This window comes from Mastigoproctus giganteus, chromosome 2 (assembly GCF_048544385.1).
Source record: "Mastigoproctus giganteus isolate SK-2022 chromosome 2, ASM4854438v1, whole genome shotgun sequence".
Taxonomy (NCBI): Eukaryota; Metazoa; Arthropoda; class Arachnida; order Uropygi; family Thelyphonidae; genus Mastigoproctus; species Mastigoproctus giganteus.
Window position 1 is genome coordinate 122,589,663 of NC_143576.1, and position 15,388 is coordinate 122,605,050.

General features: G+C 36.9%; 1 protein-coding gene across 1 annotated transcript in view; it reads right to left on the bottom strand.

Annotated features, from left to right (window-relative positions):
• The window catches only part of LOC150089536 (G protein-signaling modulator 2-like), a 240,318-nt gene that overhangs the window by 131,478 nt on the left and 93,452 nt on the right, over nucleotides 1–15,388 (bottom strand). The window contains exon 7 of the mRNA XM_090390018.1: nucleotides 11,808–12,072. Within this exon, the coding sequence (XP_090246144.1) occupies nucleotides 11,808–12,072 (265 nt within the window). The remainder of the gene's footprint in view (nucleotides 1–11,807; nucleotides 12,073–15,388) is intronic.

A 15,388-nucleotide genomic window follows, 5' to 3' on the forward strand; every position in this document is an offset into this window, starting at 1 on the left:
ACCTTTGTTTTAGCCATATTCATCTTTGGTCCAAAATCCTTACTAGCTGTGCATAACTGATTAAGATTTTCCTCTAATTCTTTGGGATCATGGCTTATGACCACAATGTCATCTGCAAATCGTAAATGGTTTAGGTACTCTCCGTTCACATTGACTCCTTTCTGCGACCAGTCTAATCTTCTGAAAGCTTCCTCAAGGGCAGCAGTAAACAGCTTCGCAGATATTGTGTCTCCTTGTTGAACTCCTTTCTCAATTTTAAATTTCCTACTGTCTTTGTCTTGTCTAATAAAGGAGGTAGCACTCTCATATATTTTCTTCAAAATATAATATATGGGGTATCAATGCCTTGTCTTTCCATTGCCCGAAACATTGCCTTATGCTGTATGGAGTCAAATGCCTTTTCATGATCCACAAATGCCAGGCATAATGGTGTTTTATATTCATTTGCTTTCTCCATTAGCTGTGATATTATGTGAAGGTGATCCATAGTTGAGAATCCTGTCCTAAAGCCAGCTTTCTCTTTCGGTTGATTCTCATCAAGTATTCTTTCTAATCTGTTAGTAATGACCCTTGTGAACAACTTGTAGATGTGGGATAACAAGCTAATTGGTCTATAATTTCCAATTTCTGATTTATCTCCTTTCTTATGCAGCAAAACTATGATTGCATTATTCCACTGCTTAGGTGTCACACCTTTTCCAATGCACTCAGTGAAGAGCCTTGCCAGCTTTTGTGCTACGCCCCTTCCTCCCAATTTTAACAACTCTACAGTAACTTCATCTTCCCCCGGGGCCCTCTGATTCTTCATTCTCTTCAATGCATGTTCTACCTCATCAGGAAGAACACTGGGTATGTCATATGTTTTGCTACTCTGCAATCCATCTTCCCCACTGCTGGCATCATTCCTCTGCTCCTTGTATAATTCTCTATAGTAGTCTTCTGCTATATGAATTATGCCTTCTCTGCTGTTTATTAGTACACCATCGCTATTCTTCAGTTTCAGTATCATTTGTCGTTCTGTATTACTGCTCATGGCTGCTGATTTAAATCCTTTGTTTTCTCTTAATGCTTGTTCTACTTTTCTTGTGTTAAATCTTCTTATGTCCTCTCTGAGTGTCTTTCTAATGGCTTTGCATAACTCAGTATACTCAATTTTCTCCCTGTCAGTGTTTTTCTTGCTTTTCATTTGTCGTCTTCGGTTCATCATGACAAGTGTTTCTTGACTAATTTTTTCTTCTTTGGATTTCTTTTTCCCTATAGGTTTCTTGGGCTTTATCACTTTCAAAAAGTTGTAATATTCCTCGTCAATATCTTGGTCCTCAGCAGTCTGCAGAAGCTCAAACTTGTTCTTAAGTTCCAGTACGTACTGCTTTTTCTCCTCTTCTGTTATCTCAAAGACCTTTGTATTATTTACTCGAGTCAGTTTTTTCCTTTCCTTTATCTATATCAAGTGTACATCTTACCATTCTGTGATCACTTCCGACATTTACCTTATTCAGGACGGTAACATCATTCACAATATATCTTCTGTTAGTGAGGATGAAGTCGATTTCATTAGTAGTTAATCCATTTGGACTCTTCCATGTCCACTTTCTGTTCACCCTTTTCTTGAAAAAAAAAAAAAAAAAAAAAAAAAGTGTTCATTACTGACAGTCCTTGAGATTCTGCAAATTCCACAAGTCTTTCACCTCTTTCATTTCTTTCACCAATTCCAAAATTTCCTATAGTTCCCCTTTCTGCGCTGTTTTGCTTTTTCCAACATTAGCATTGAAGTCTCCCATAATAATAGTGTAGTGGGTTTTCTGCTCATCTGATCATAGATGCCGTATAGCACCTTAAACTGTCAAAATCCTCTCTTTCTGAAAGTAAAACCCATGCCTTTACCTTTAACTACTGAGACATCTTTCTTCATCTCCCAACTGACGATTGCATGATCACTACCTGACAATGGTTCTGGAGCTGTAAGCCCTGTGATGTCATCTGATTCGTGAGTAAAATGATGAGGTCAAGAAATATCCTCACCCCCTAGTATTTTTTCTAACATACTGGTACAAATAATAATCGTCTAGTTTATTTAAAAATATTGTTCCCCATGGGGAGTTTTCTTCCCACTTATTCCAATCAATTAGGAGGAGATTGAAGTCACCCATAACACACTCACACTTGCTTGCCGATTCCATCTGCACATAGATTCATGTCATACACTGCACGATTTTTGGGTCTATAGATTACTCCTACTCTCATTATAGCTTTGCTTCCAGCTAACCCACACCGATTCTATGCTGGCAGATGTAATTTCTGACTCAGCAAAAGCTCTTTTCAGGCTCAGGCTGCTTTGGATGAGAAGCATGACCTCATCAACCCTTCTATCTTCGCTAAATACATTATACATTACCATAGTGAAACTCATCATCCTCAATTTAAGGGTGACACCATATTTCCGTTAATCCTATTATGTCAGAATTAGTTATACTAATCAAAAGTTCAAATTCAGCCATTTTATTGACAACACTCCTGACATTACTGTATACACAGTTAAAACTAAGTAATCTTCTAAAGTTTACTATCCTGACATGCCCCTTGAAGTTATTTATGCTTGTTTTCCAAGTTTTATCTTCCCCCTTATTTGAAATGTTACTCCCCCTCAGAACATCTTACTAACATCAGCTATTTTAGCAACAAACAAGAATTCTTGAGGCGAGTGCATTACTTTGACCCATATCATCAGATATATGTGGATCACTATTACCCTTCCCCCCCACTAACTAGTTTCCCCGAACCCTTAAGGTATTCTCAATGATACTGACAAAAATCCTTGAACAACCTTTGTTCAAATGAATACCATCATTACAAAATAGATTCTTTTTATCATAATGTGGGCCACACTGATAAATTTCCCCCCAGAACTTTGCAGATTTTTTTTTTTTTTTTTTTTTAACGAAAATCCCAAACATCAGAGGTATTAGAACCTATGGTACTTAGTATCGTGCTTGGGTTGGAGGTTAAAAAGACAGAAGAAGATATGTTGACATTAGACTTGAACTTCGGCAGACTAATTTTCAGGAAATATGTAAGGTTGTTCCAGAAAACAACAGTTGAATGAATAAATGAGGAAGATGAAAAGTTGGCTTACGAGTTTTAAGTTGGACAATAAATGGATGTTGGCTGGTGGTGGCACGTGTTAGGACTGTTTTGAAAGAGAGAGAGAGAGAGAGAGAGAGCGGGAATTATAGAAGCCAATTCAGAAGAACAGTGCCCATGGAAGTATCTGTAGAAAAGGCATGCAGCAGAAACAGTACATCTATGAGACAGCGAGTGGAGAGAGACTGTTAGAGAGGAGCCATTAATTAACCTACTTGCCCTCTTCTGAATGGAATCTAGAAGTCTTTGGGGGAATCACCCCTTTGAGGTTTTGGGGAATCGCCCCAGATTTAGGAACAATATTCCATGGTAGGACAGATTTGCGATTTGTACAGAGTGAACAGCTTTTTGGAAGAAAAGTAATGCCTAGAGCGAAAGAGAAAACCAAGTTTTTTAGAGGCAGAGGAAGCAATATTTGTAATGTGCTTGTGCCAAGAGAGAGAGATTAGAAGTCAGGGTAATCCCCAAAAGAGATATCATTTTGCCTAGAAATTGGAGTGTCACCAAAGATAAGCACAGAAGCAGAAGAATCCTTTTTGTGAGATATAAGACAAGACTGAGTTTTAGAAGGATTAAAATCAACTAAGTTGTCTTTGCTCCACTGGAGAATTACCTGGAGATCGGCATTTAAGGAATTGGTAGCGAATATTCGAGAAGTTGAAGCTGATTGAGCAGGATAAGGTTTCTAAAAATGGAAAGTAGAATGCAATGTGCTATCATTGGCAAAACTATGGATAAGATTTCCAGTCAATGGAAGAATGTCATTAATATACAAGGGGGAAAGAACTGAACCTTAGGGGGCACCAGCATTAGTGGAGAAGTTAGAAGACAGAGAGCCATCTAACATCACCCTCTGTGAGCGATCAGAGAGAAAACAGGATAACCAATTACAAAAAACAGTTGACAAACCATAAGATGGAAGTTTGTTTAGAAGACCTTTATGCCAAACACGATCGAAAGCCTTTGAGATGTCAAGAGCAACTGCTTGTGTTTCACCAAACTTTTCCATTGAATTTGTCCATAAATAGGTAACAAAAGCCAGAATATCATCAGTGGATCGACCCTGACGGAATCCATACTGGCGATCGTTCACCAGACAGAAGGTTTCTGGTTAGTTTAAGAGTTGGCAGTTAATTGATTTTTCCATTTCTTTAGAAAGAGTAGAAATAATTGCAATGGGACGATAATTGGATAGGAGGGATTTGTCACCATATTTAGGAACTGGCTGGATATGAGCAAATTTCCAATCAGAAGGAAAAGCACCTTTGGAATAAGAAAGTGAAAAAAAGCGGCATACCAAGTTCAGGAACACAGGTTTTGAGAACAAGTGGAGATATACCATCAGGACCTGCAGCCTTCTTAGCACCAAGATTCGTCAAAATCCTTCTGACATGCTTTTTGACGGAAGACCACAGGTGGCATTAAATGGAGCATGTTGGGAATGGTGGGAGGTGTTTTACCAAGATGATTAATACACGAATTGGAAGAAAAATGGGATGTTAGCAGGTCAGCTTTATCCTTGGCTGAAGTGACAACACCACCATCTGGTTTTGACAGAGGTGGGAGCAGAGATTGGCAAAATTTGCAGCCAATAGCTTTGGCAAGAGAATAGAAAGCTTGGTTGCCATTAGGGCAAGAAGCAGGTTTTCTACTCTTAGTCTGTTCAAAATCTAGTTTGGACTAATTAATAACTGCTTTACAATTGTTGCGCGCTTTGGTGTATGCAGAAAATGAAACTGAAGATTTGGAAACAAGCCAATTAAGATATGCAACATTCTTCTCTTGAACAGCCTTAGCACATTTATTGGAAAACCAAGGTTTAGATAAAGGAAAAGAAATCTTGAAATCTTGCAGGTCATCCCATTTTGCATTCTTGTAATGCCAAGCAACACGAGGTTGGGAATAGCCATGAGATAAAGGCTCCATTGGAGAAGAGACAATCACCAAGTTGTGATCTGAGGTGCCTAAAGGACCACTCACTTCAACCGTGTACTTAGAAGGGTTGTTTGTGAGAAAAAGATCAAGCTTGTTGGCTGTATGGTTAGGATTTCCAGTATTCTTGTAGGTAAATGAACAATCTGTGCAAGGTCATTAGTAATTGCAAAAGCCTCAGCATCTCGACCAGCTGGGTTGATGTGACTAGAAAACGGAAGCCGGCTGGAGTTGTGAACATTAAAATCACTAAGGAAAATTACCTCACTGTTAGGAAAGTTGGATGGAAAAAGTCAAGTTGCAAAAAGAGGATGTCAAAGAACTCCAAGTGATTAGTGGAGTTGGGAGAACGGTAGAGACAACAGATGAATTTGATACAATGAGATAGAGATTTTAAGCCAGAGAAGATCAAAAAGAGGAGATTCCAAATTAACAAGTCTCTGACAGTGAATACCAGAACAGACATATAACACTAGTACCACCTTCTTGAGTTAATGCACAAGGCTTTCACAGCATATAATCCCTCATTTTGTGCCTGGGCAGAATTGCAGATACATACACATTCTGACCTAACTCACAGCATTTTTTCATCATGGTCCTATATTTATCCAACAAATGATCAGGTTGTATTCGTTTAATATCATTAAATCTTCACATGAATAATAATGCTCTCTATCTCTAACAGTTACAATTTGTTTCTAGGACAAGTATGCATTTCATTAATAACTCAAATTCTTCAAGTAATGCACTAAGTTCTAATTTGAAATCGGTACACTCCTTACATTGGGTGCAAAGAAAGGAACAGAGTTCTGCTTGGTTTATCTATTAAACCAATCTTGGTATACCTTCTACAGGCTATACAAGAGATTAATTTGTAAGTCACAGTGGAAATGGCTGCAGGCATTTCCATCTGAGTCACATCTTTGGACTTTGTATTGTAAGTGAATCTTATAACAATTATTACTTAGGTAGTACTTAAACTGAAGAAAGATTACAAGATTAAAACTTACAATATATTACAGGATTTAAATTTATAATACAGGGTGTCCCTTTTTAATGTTTCAGATTTTAAAATTTGCTAAACTTCATGTCTGTACATATGGTAATATAGTGGGAGTAAGTAGAGATGGATATTGCCAAGTGCCATTGTTCAAAATATGCTGTGACTGAGGCTGCTGCACTGCTAACATTTGTGTAAAACTGGCATAAGTGCAAGAGAAAGGGCAGGCAGTGGTGTGGTTTGCAGAGAGCAAATCTATTGTCACAGTTAGCATTAGTAGAGGCATATGATACAAGAAAGCAAGCTTATGCAGCATCAGCCAAAAAAAAAAAAAAAAAAAAAAAAAACCCTCCAATTTCACCCCTCCATTCATTCCAAATGCTTGTCCAGCTCAGCCTTAAATTTATACAGGCTATCAACTTCCACAACAAAAGATGGAAGTCTGTTCCACCAATCAACCCAACCACCTGCTGGCTAAAGGCAAATTTCCACACATCTATTCTACAACTGTCTTTCCTCAATTTGAATCTATGGCTCCTCAGGTTCTTAATCTGAGTAAGAAGAAGAATCACATCAGCGTTTAGCTTGCTCAACCCATTCAAGGCCTTATACACCTCAATCAGATCACCTTGCAGGTGTCTACTCTCCAGGTGCTGCAATTTGCAAAACTTAAGCTTTTCTTGGTAAGAGCACCCCTTTATTCCCCCCTCACCAATCTTGTTGCCCTTCTTTGTACTTGTTCTGGCAACTCTACATCCTTTCTGAAATGACGCCTCCAGACCTGTTCGCAGTATTCTATGTGTGGCCTGACCATTGCCTTGTACAACGGGATAATCACCTCCCTGTCCCTGCTAGAAAAATTCCTATCAGTCTTGTCAATGATATATAGAGCAGCCATGACCTGCCCTGGCAGCTGTCTGCACTGCTCAGCAAACTTCATATTTGACTGCACAATTACACCCCCCCAGGTCTTTTTCACTTTCCACTAACTTGGGTGTAGTTCCACACAGTTGGTACGTTTCTCTTGGGTTATTGCTACCCATATGCAGTACTTTGCATTTGTCAATGTTAAACTTCAGTTGCCACTTCTTAGCCCATTTTCCCAACTTATCTAGATCCAGTTGGAGTAGCATAGTGTCTTTACTGAAAATGTATATATCAATTTCTATGGTTTGTTGTAGGTGTGTTCAGTTTTGAAAGGTAGCAATTAGAACACAAAGATTACACAAGAGTGCAAGAAAATTTCAATGAAAATTACCTGCCTAGTGGCAAATATGAGAAAGTAAAACTAAACAATAGCTATCTACTTCAACTAAAAGGCCATCAAAAGTACATTGTTTTAATAACTATATTGAAAAGAGTGGAAGAAATCCAGGAAAAAAAAAAAAATTTATGACAACATTTAACTATAGATGTTTCGGGAATGCCATGTTTTTGCACAGTGGTACATGAAAGTACACACACACACACACACACACACAACTAGGATGATTATTTTGCATAAAGCATGAGACTACACATAAGATTCAGTTATGAAGTTTAACTCCACAATAATAGAGATGCTTTGTTTGTTTGTTATTTGGTTTTTAGGAGCATTAGCAACTAAGGCCATATTGCTCCGGGATTTGCAGTGGTCATTCCCTGACCTTTCCACATCCTCCGTATTTGGTGGTCACGGGCTCGAACCCCGGTCTAATCAAGAAGCGTGTGCTACGCACTGCTGCTCCTTCCCACCTGGCTATGGAGGCACCTGAAGAGAGATGCCTGATAGTGCACAATTATATAAACTAAGGTGATTGTTTTGCATAAAGCATGGGATTACATGTAAGATTCAATGAGATACAATTAAAATGATGCAAATTTATCTACTTTGGCAGTTCGCTATGAACAAAATATGGTGCAATGGCACTAGCCCATTCACTAGCGAATCTTACATGTAGTCCCATGCTTTATGCAAAAATAATCACCTTAGTTTATACTATTGCTCACCATCAGGCATCTCTCATAATGTAGAGTTAAACTTCATAACTGAAGTGTCACGACTGCAACATCTGCCCACCAATGAGAGGCCGACAAGCCTTAAAACGGTGCCGTCTGGGTGATGGTATCTGCCAAGAATAAGTAACATTAGTCTTCTCCATTGGTGAAGAGTTACTTATTCGAGGTAGTGCAATACCATGGCAACTCGTTATGAAAGTATTCACAATGAGATACAATTAAAACGATGCCAATTTAACTACTACGCAGTTCACTACAAACAAAATATGGTTCAATGGCACTAACCCGTTCACTAATATATGAGCCACTCAGAAGCCAAACTGATCAACTCCATGAAATAAAAAGTAAAGAAAATTGAAGTTATATATTATTTTTTTTTAAATTTAGCTTGAAATATATGCACCGAAAAATATTATATAGTGTATTATTTAAGATCTAGGTTTTATATTACAAGATATAAAATACATAAAAATAAATATATCAAAAAAATTTGTTCATGTTTTTACAAAGTTTCTATAAACTTATGGAGCTAATTGATTTGGCAACTGAAAATATAGAAATTGCAGAAAAAATAAATACAAAAAAGTCATCACAATATTATTTATTATGGAACTTTCAACAGAAAATCTATACAGGAACTGATTTATTATTATTATTGTTGTTTTTATTATATTAATCAACGTAAATAATGTCTTCGATGTCAGATGCATCCAATGTACCATCACCTCGATTTGTCTTTAAATTTTTGTAATAGTCGTGTTTAATGGGAGGAATGTATTTCAATAGGTCTATCATATCTTTTTCTTTTCTTTTGTTAAAGATCTACCAGAAGGATATAACAAAGGCTGGTCTATGTTTATTAGTACTGATGGTCTACGTGCTTGGGATTTTATAATATTTATTGAATCAAACTCTATATCTTCCTTAAACTTGCATTTGAATTGTATAATTTGAGGTTTCGACCTCTCTAATTTAATCCATTGCATATTGAACCAGTTGGCTGATAATCTCATAATTGTTTTCTTTCTGTTAGTGATGGAATCTTTAATGGTTTTGTGGAAAGAAAGTCCTGATGAGTCATCTCAACCACCTCAAACAGTTTTTTCTTCTTACATGTTCTGATGATTTTGTACCAATCAGCCAGAGGAAAAAATGTTTTGATTCTTCTTTGCATGTGATTTGATAATGGCAAAATCTGAATCATTAAGCAAATAACTATATCCACTTACCAAAAATTTCATTTCAATTGATTCGGCTTTTATCTCTGTACTTTTAACCAGTTTTAATGAACTTAGAACAGTTTTAATATTTCTGTTTTGTCCAGTGCATGAATCTGAGTACATTATTATTTTTTTGATTTTTAACATAAATTTTTATATACTTAATTAAGCATGATGAAATTTCTTGGGAACAAACGCGATCCTTCAGTTCCTTGGCTTCAGATCTTGGCTTCCCGGTATTATCTTTGGGACAACGTCTTTTTATTGTTGCAATCCTAATAGAACCCTGTATAAAAATATTTTGTTTAACTTGACTCTCCAAGTTGTAAAATGCCCTCATGGCTTGTACTCTTTGATCAGAAATGATATTTTGATTACATTTCCAAGCACACTGACATGGTTTATCTTTAAATTCTTTTGCAGGTATTAAACATCTGTTCCTATTTTTGTACTGCATACCTTGTAGTCTTTTAAGATTCTGAATATTTCAAGCCATTTGTCAGGATTCCAGCTCCGTTTCTGTCCAGTTTTTGAACTATTTGTTTCAGTAGCTGAGTTGACGATGAATCTGAATAAATACAAAAATGTTTGCTTGAATTGGGGTTTCTGAGTATTGAAGGTTCACTATCTGATTCATTACTCTGCATGTTACAATAATAATTACTTGCCATCTTTATTTTACACCCATAAATTTTTGTTTCTTTTATAAAACAATGTAATTTTATAATTAATATGATGTTTCTTGTTTAACACTTTGCAATAACCTCGATTATGGACAACTGTTGACACTAAACTGGATTTAATCGAAATGGCTTCTGAAATATATTAACTGTTATTCAAAAGTCATACATGGTTCTGCCATTTTGTGGTGATAAATAGAATTATCAAGGTTAATCATTTGGTTTCTGAAAAGTTAAGCCCTAATCCTGTGCTGTGGTACTAAAACTGAGAAAATTACAGAAAGTGGAGTTGATCAGTTTGGCCTCTGAGTGGCTCATATATGTAACATAACTAAAAAGGTATTTGGACATACAGGTAATTAAAAAAAAGGGCTTTTAATTCAAACACCTAAAACATTTGAAAATTAATACATTAAAGAAAAGGACAATTGCCTTGTTGAACATTATTTAGTACAAGATACATCTGTAATATTTAATTCCCAATCCCTTTACTAGTGTATAGTAGGTAGTACCTACTACACACTAGTAAAGGGATTGGGAATTAAATATTACAGATGTATCTTGTACTAAATAATGTTCAACAAGGCAATTTAAAAAAATTATAAAAGAGAAATTTTTAAAAAGTGTAAATTACTGTATTTAATGTTTACATTACACAAAGTTACCAACAGAGGCACAGAAGTCTTTCTTCTGTCAACTGCGACCATTAAAGCATTGTTTACTTGAGCATATGCACTTCTCGTCATATTTGTAACCAATATTGTGTGCGTGTGTGTGTAACTAACATGGTTAGTTATTTTGACAGTATTAGTATATAGCAACTGGAACAGAATCACTTGTGAGTTGGATTACGAAATAATTTCTTAATTTTCTAAGCATTTGACTCAGTCCTGCAAGAGGTACAAATCCTTAGACTGATCAGGGTAGCCTCAGAGAAGGATGCAGAGGCTAAGATTAATGGTTGCTCTTCAAATTGGGATAACATTGAGTGGATTCACTCCAGGACACCTAAAGGGACTAGTGTTGCTTCCAATTTTCTTAAATGATAGAGACAAAGGATAGAGGGCATAATGGATCATACGAAGTGGGGTTGAATTAAAAAAGATAGAGAAAGAAAGGATTCAGGTGCTATGATAGGCACACGAAGTTTTCTGTGTAATGTAGACAAGCAGAAAGGGGAACCCATGGTGTCTTACTGATGGTGACATTGAACATTTTCTTGTAGAAATAGGGATGTTATAATTACACTGTATAAGGCAACTGTAGATCACACTTTAAATACAGGCACAACATAGTCTCAGTAAGAATATACATCTATAAACCCAAAAGAACTACCAACCAACAGCCATTGACCCTGCTGAAGGAGCCCAAAGATAAGTAAGACACTTGAGGAGTTTGGCAAAAGGGCATCCTTATAAGAAAAGACTTCGAATATGTGAGCTACGGAGCTTGGTAACTAGGCACCTTAAAAGGGATCTGATAGGCTTAAGAATCTAATCTCATTAGTAAAACAAATGAGTTAAATGTTAATGGTTATAAATGATACATTTATAGGAGATAAATTCTATTTTAGTCAGTGATTTGTTAATTATGGTATAAGTTACCTCCGTGGGTAGTTGAGGCAGACAGCTGGAGGGAATTAAAAATTCAGCTGAATAGGTACCTATGCGAGGAAGGAAACATAGGTATTCTTTTATGTTATTTATTTTTTTGGCTGGTGCAGCAAAAGCTTTGTGTTTCTTTGCTATATGCTTAATAATAATTTCTCAATAAAACTTTATAATAATACTGATTATAACTACAATACAGTTGAATAATTTCAGAATTAATAGTTACCTCTCTAGATATTTCCAGGTGTTTATTTGCATAATGTAGTGCTTGTTCATGATTACCAATGGCAGTGTGAGCATTACCCAAACTCCAATATGCTCTACCTTCACCAACCCTATCTCTGAGTTCCTGAGCTATTTTAAGGTGACGCAAGTGATATTCAATGGCTGTTGGATAGTCATGGAGAAGAGTATAAGTATTTCCTAAGCTATAACATGCCTGAGCTTCCACAGCTTTGTCTCCCAACTCTTCTGCTAGAGCAAGTGTTTTCCTATAAATGGTAAAACAGTTATTTTAAAGGTAAGACCAAAAACAGTATTTGTTAAAGAGCAATGTCACTATATTAGACATGCTCATTAATAACCATAGATTAAGAAACCATCAAGTTTAGTGTCATATCAAGTGGATAATTAGCCTTCAATTGTGCTGGTGGAAAAAACATGGACCCACAAGTTTGGTGGGTTGGTCAGATCCCAAATAGTACACTATTTAAGAAACACAATTTTATTTCATAAACTTTCATATGACATAAAAAGTAGAGTATGCAATAAATAGATTATGCCAAATTTACGTAAATCATCTTATGAGTATATATTTTTGTAATATTTTGAGAACTACATAAATGGAAAGTTAACATTAGAAATCTACCTAGAAACCTTACAGTCTGATCGAAGATCGCCAGTATGGATTCCGTCAGTTTTGATCCACTGGTGATATTCTGGCTTATGTAACTCATTTATGGACAAATTCAATGCAAAAGTTCGGTGAAACACAAGCAGTTTCTCGTGACATCTCAAAGGCTTTCGATTGTGTTTGGATAAAGGTCTCCTAAACAAGCTTCCATCTTATGGTTAGCCAACTGTGTTTTGTAATTGGTTATCTGTTTTCTCACTGACCACTTACTGAGGGTGATGGTAGATGGCTTGATGTCTTCTAGCTTCTGCACTAATGCTGGTGGCCCCCCCAAGGTTATTTTCCCCACTCTTTTCCTCTTGTATATTAATGACCTTCCATTGACTGGAAATCTTATCAATAGTTTTGCCAATGATAGCACATTGCATTCCACTTTCCATTTTGAGAAACCTTGCCTTGCTCAATCAGCTTCAACTTCTCGAATACCCGCTACCAATTCCTCAAATGCCCATCTCCAGGTAATTCTCCAGTGGGGCAAAGACAACTTAGTTGATTTGAATCTTCTAAAACTCAGTCTTGTCTTCTTATATCTCACAAAAAGGATTCTTTTGCTTCTATGCTTATCTTTGGTGACACTCCGATTTCTAGGCAAAATGATATATCTCTTTTGTGGATTATCCTGACTTCTAATCTCTCTTGGCACAAGCATACAAACATTGCTTCCTCTGCATCTAAAAAACTTGGTTTTCTCTTTTACTCTCGGCGTTACTTCTCTTCCAACCAGCTATTCACTGTATAAATCGCAAATCTGCCCTTCCATGGAATATTATTCCCACATCTGGCGGTGCGCCCAAAACCTCTCTCAGGCTTCTAGATTCTATTCAGAAGAGGGCAGTTAGGTTAATTAATGACTCCTCTCTAACAGAGTCTCTCCATCGCTGTCTCATAGACATACTGTTTCTGCTGCATGCCTTTTCTACAGATACTTTCACGGGCACTGTTCTTCTGAATTGGCTTCTATAATTCCCACTCTGTCTTTCAAAACAGTCTGAACACTTGCTGCTGCCAGCCAACATCCATTTACTGTCCAACTTCAAACTCACAGAACCAACTTTTCATCTTCCTTGTTTATTCATTCAACTGCCGTTTTCTGGAACAACCTTACGTATTTCCTGAAAATTACAGTCTACAAAAGTTCAAGTCTAATGCCAACAAATATCTTCTTTCGTCTTCTCAACCTCCAACCCAAGCACGGTACTAAGTACTATAGGTTCTAATACCTCTCGTGTTTGGGGTTTTTATAAAAAATAAAAATAAAGATCCTCCAGCTCTTTTACAGTAAATTCTTTGTTTGGGGAGAGGTACACTGAGACTACGGTGAACATAAAACTCAAAACAATATGTATTGCTACAGCCTCTAATTTGGTCTGCAGAGTGATCTGTTTTGTAGGAATCTTGTCAACAAATGTGGCTATGCCTCCTCTTGTTGAGTTAGTATTGCTTCTGTCTTGTTGATAGATACTAAAGTTTTTAATCACTGGAGTCACTTGTGGGGTTAGACTGGTTTCTTGCAGGCAGAGGATAATTGGACTGTGCTGTTTGATTAGATCATAAATATCAAAAATATTGCTTCGTAGACCACTACAGTTCCATTGTATAATGTTTTTCATTATTTAGTCTTAGAGGTTGCAGATGGTTCTGTCTGTTTTTTGTATCCAGCCTGTTTGAATCGATCTAGTTTCATCCTTTCTTTTTTTTTGGAAGGCAGGGCACTTAGTGTCCATGTCGTCTTCTGCATCTACATCTAAGATTGGCTCATCTTGCAGGGTATCAGCATCAACATCCATATTTCCCAAGCATGGTAGGTCTGCAGTGTTTGAGGCTGATGCTTTCAATTTTTCAGTTTCTGGCAGAGTATCAGATGCAGTTGGTGGGACTGTTAATGGAGTATTGCTAGCGCAAGTTACTTTACACTGTTCTGTAGATGGAGATTGTGGGGACGAAAGCACTGATCAAGCCCAATCAGCAATTGAGATGGATGGGGATACTGTGACTGCCATTTGTGTTGCAGTTCACTGATATTTTTTGGTTGCTACAGCATAGGTAAATTTTGGCATATTGAGCACAACTTGCTTGCTAGCAAGTTTTCTTGCTTTCTAGCTTACTTGGTAGGTGACCTTTTGTTCAACTTTGTATTTCTGGATCTTTTTTCATACCATCCAGAGTTCACATGCTTTTGAATATGCTGGACTTTACAATTTTGGCATTTCTGCAGTGCAATCCGTTTGTGAATGGGCTTTGGAGCTGCAGTTCGAGCAGATAATGTCCCTTCGAATATACTGTTTGCAAGTGTACAAATTTTTGACATTTGAAACATCTGATTGGGTTGGGAATGTGGGGATGTACTCGGCAATTAAGATATCTGGCTTTCACACATGATGGTAAGATTTGTGTACTAAACGTTAGTAATGTTTAGTGGGAACAAGTTCACCATCTTTTCTTAACATTATTTGTTTTGCTTGAACGACTTTTTGCTCTAGTAATTCTTCTATCTCAACTTCAGTGACATTCATCAGTTATTACTGTTATTACTCCTTTGGAGCTATTTAATGTAGAGGTGACTTGTACAGGTATTCCACCAAAAGCTGACAATTTCAGTAGAGCCTGAGAATGCTGATGTTTAGCTGTTTCAACTAGTAGATCTTCAGATCAGAGTCTTTTCGGTGAACCACACTTTCCAAAATTTTCGGAATTAGAAATGTTAGAAGGGCACTCATATGTTTGGATGAAAGAGAATGTAATATGAGGAATGTTGGATATGCCTGCTGATTCTCATTTTTGCATAGTGTCTTAGATTGGGAAGCGTCCTGTTCAGTTTCATTCATGTCATGACATGAGCATCTAGGCTCAAGTTCTGGGTAGTTGTCATAATCCATGGTTGCTTCTTTTAGCCC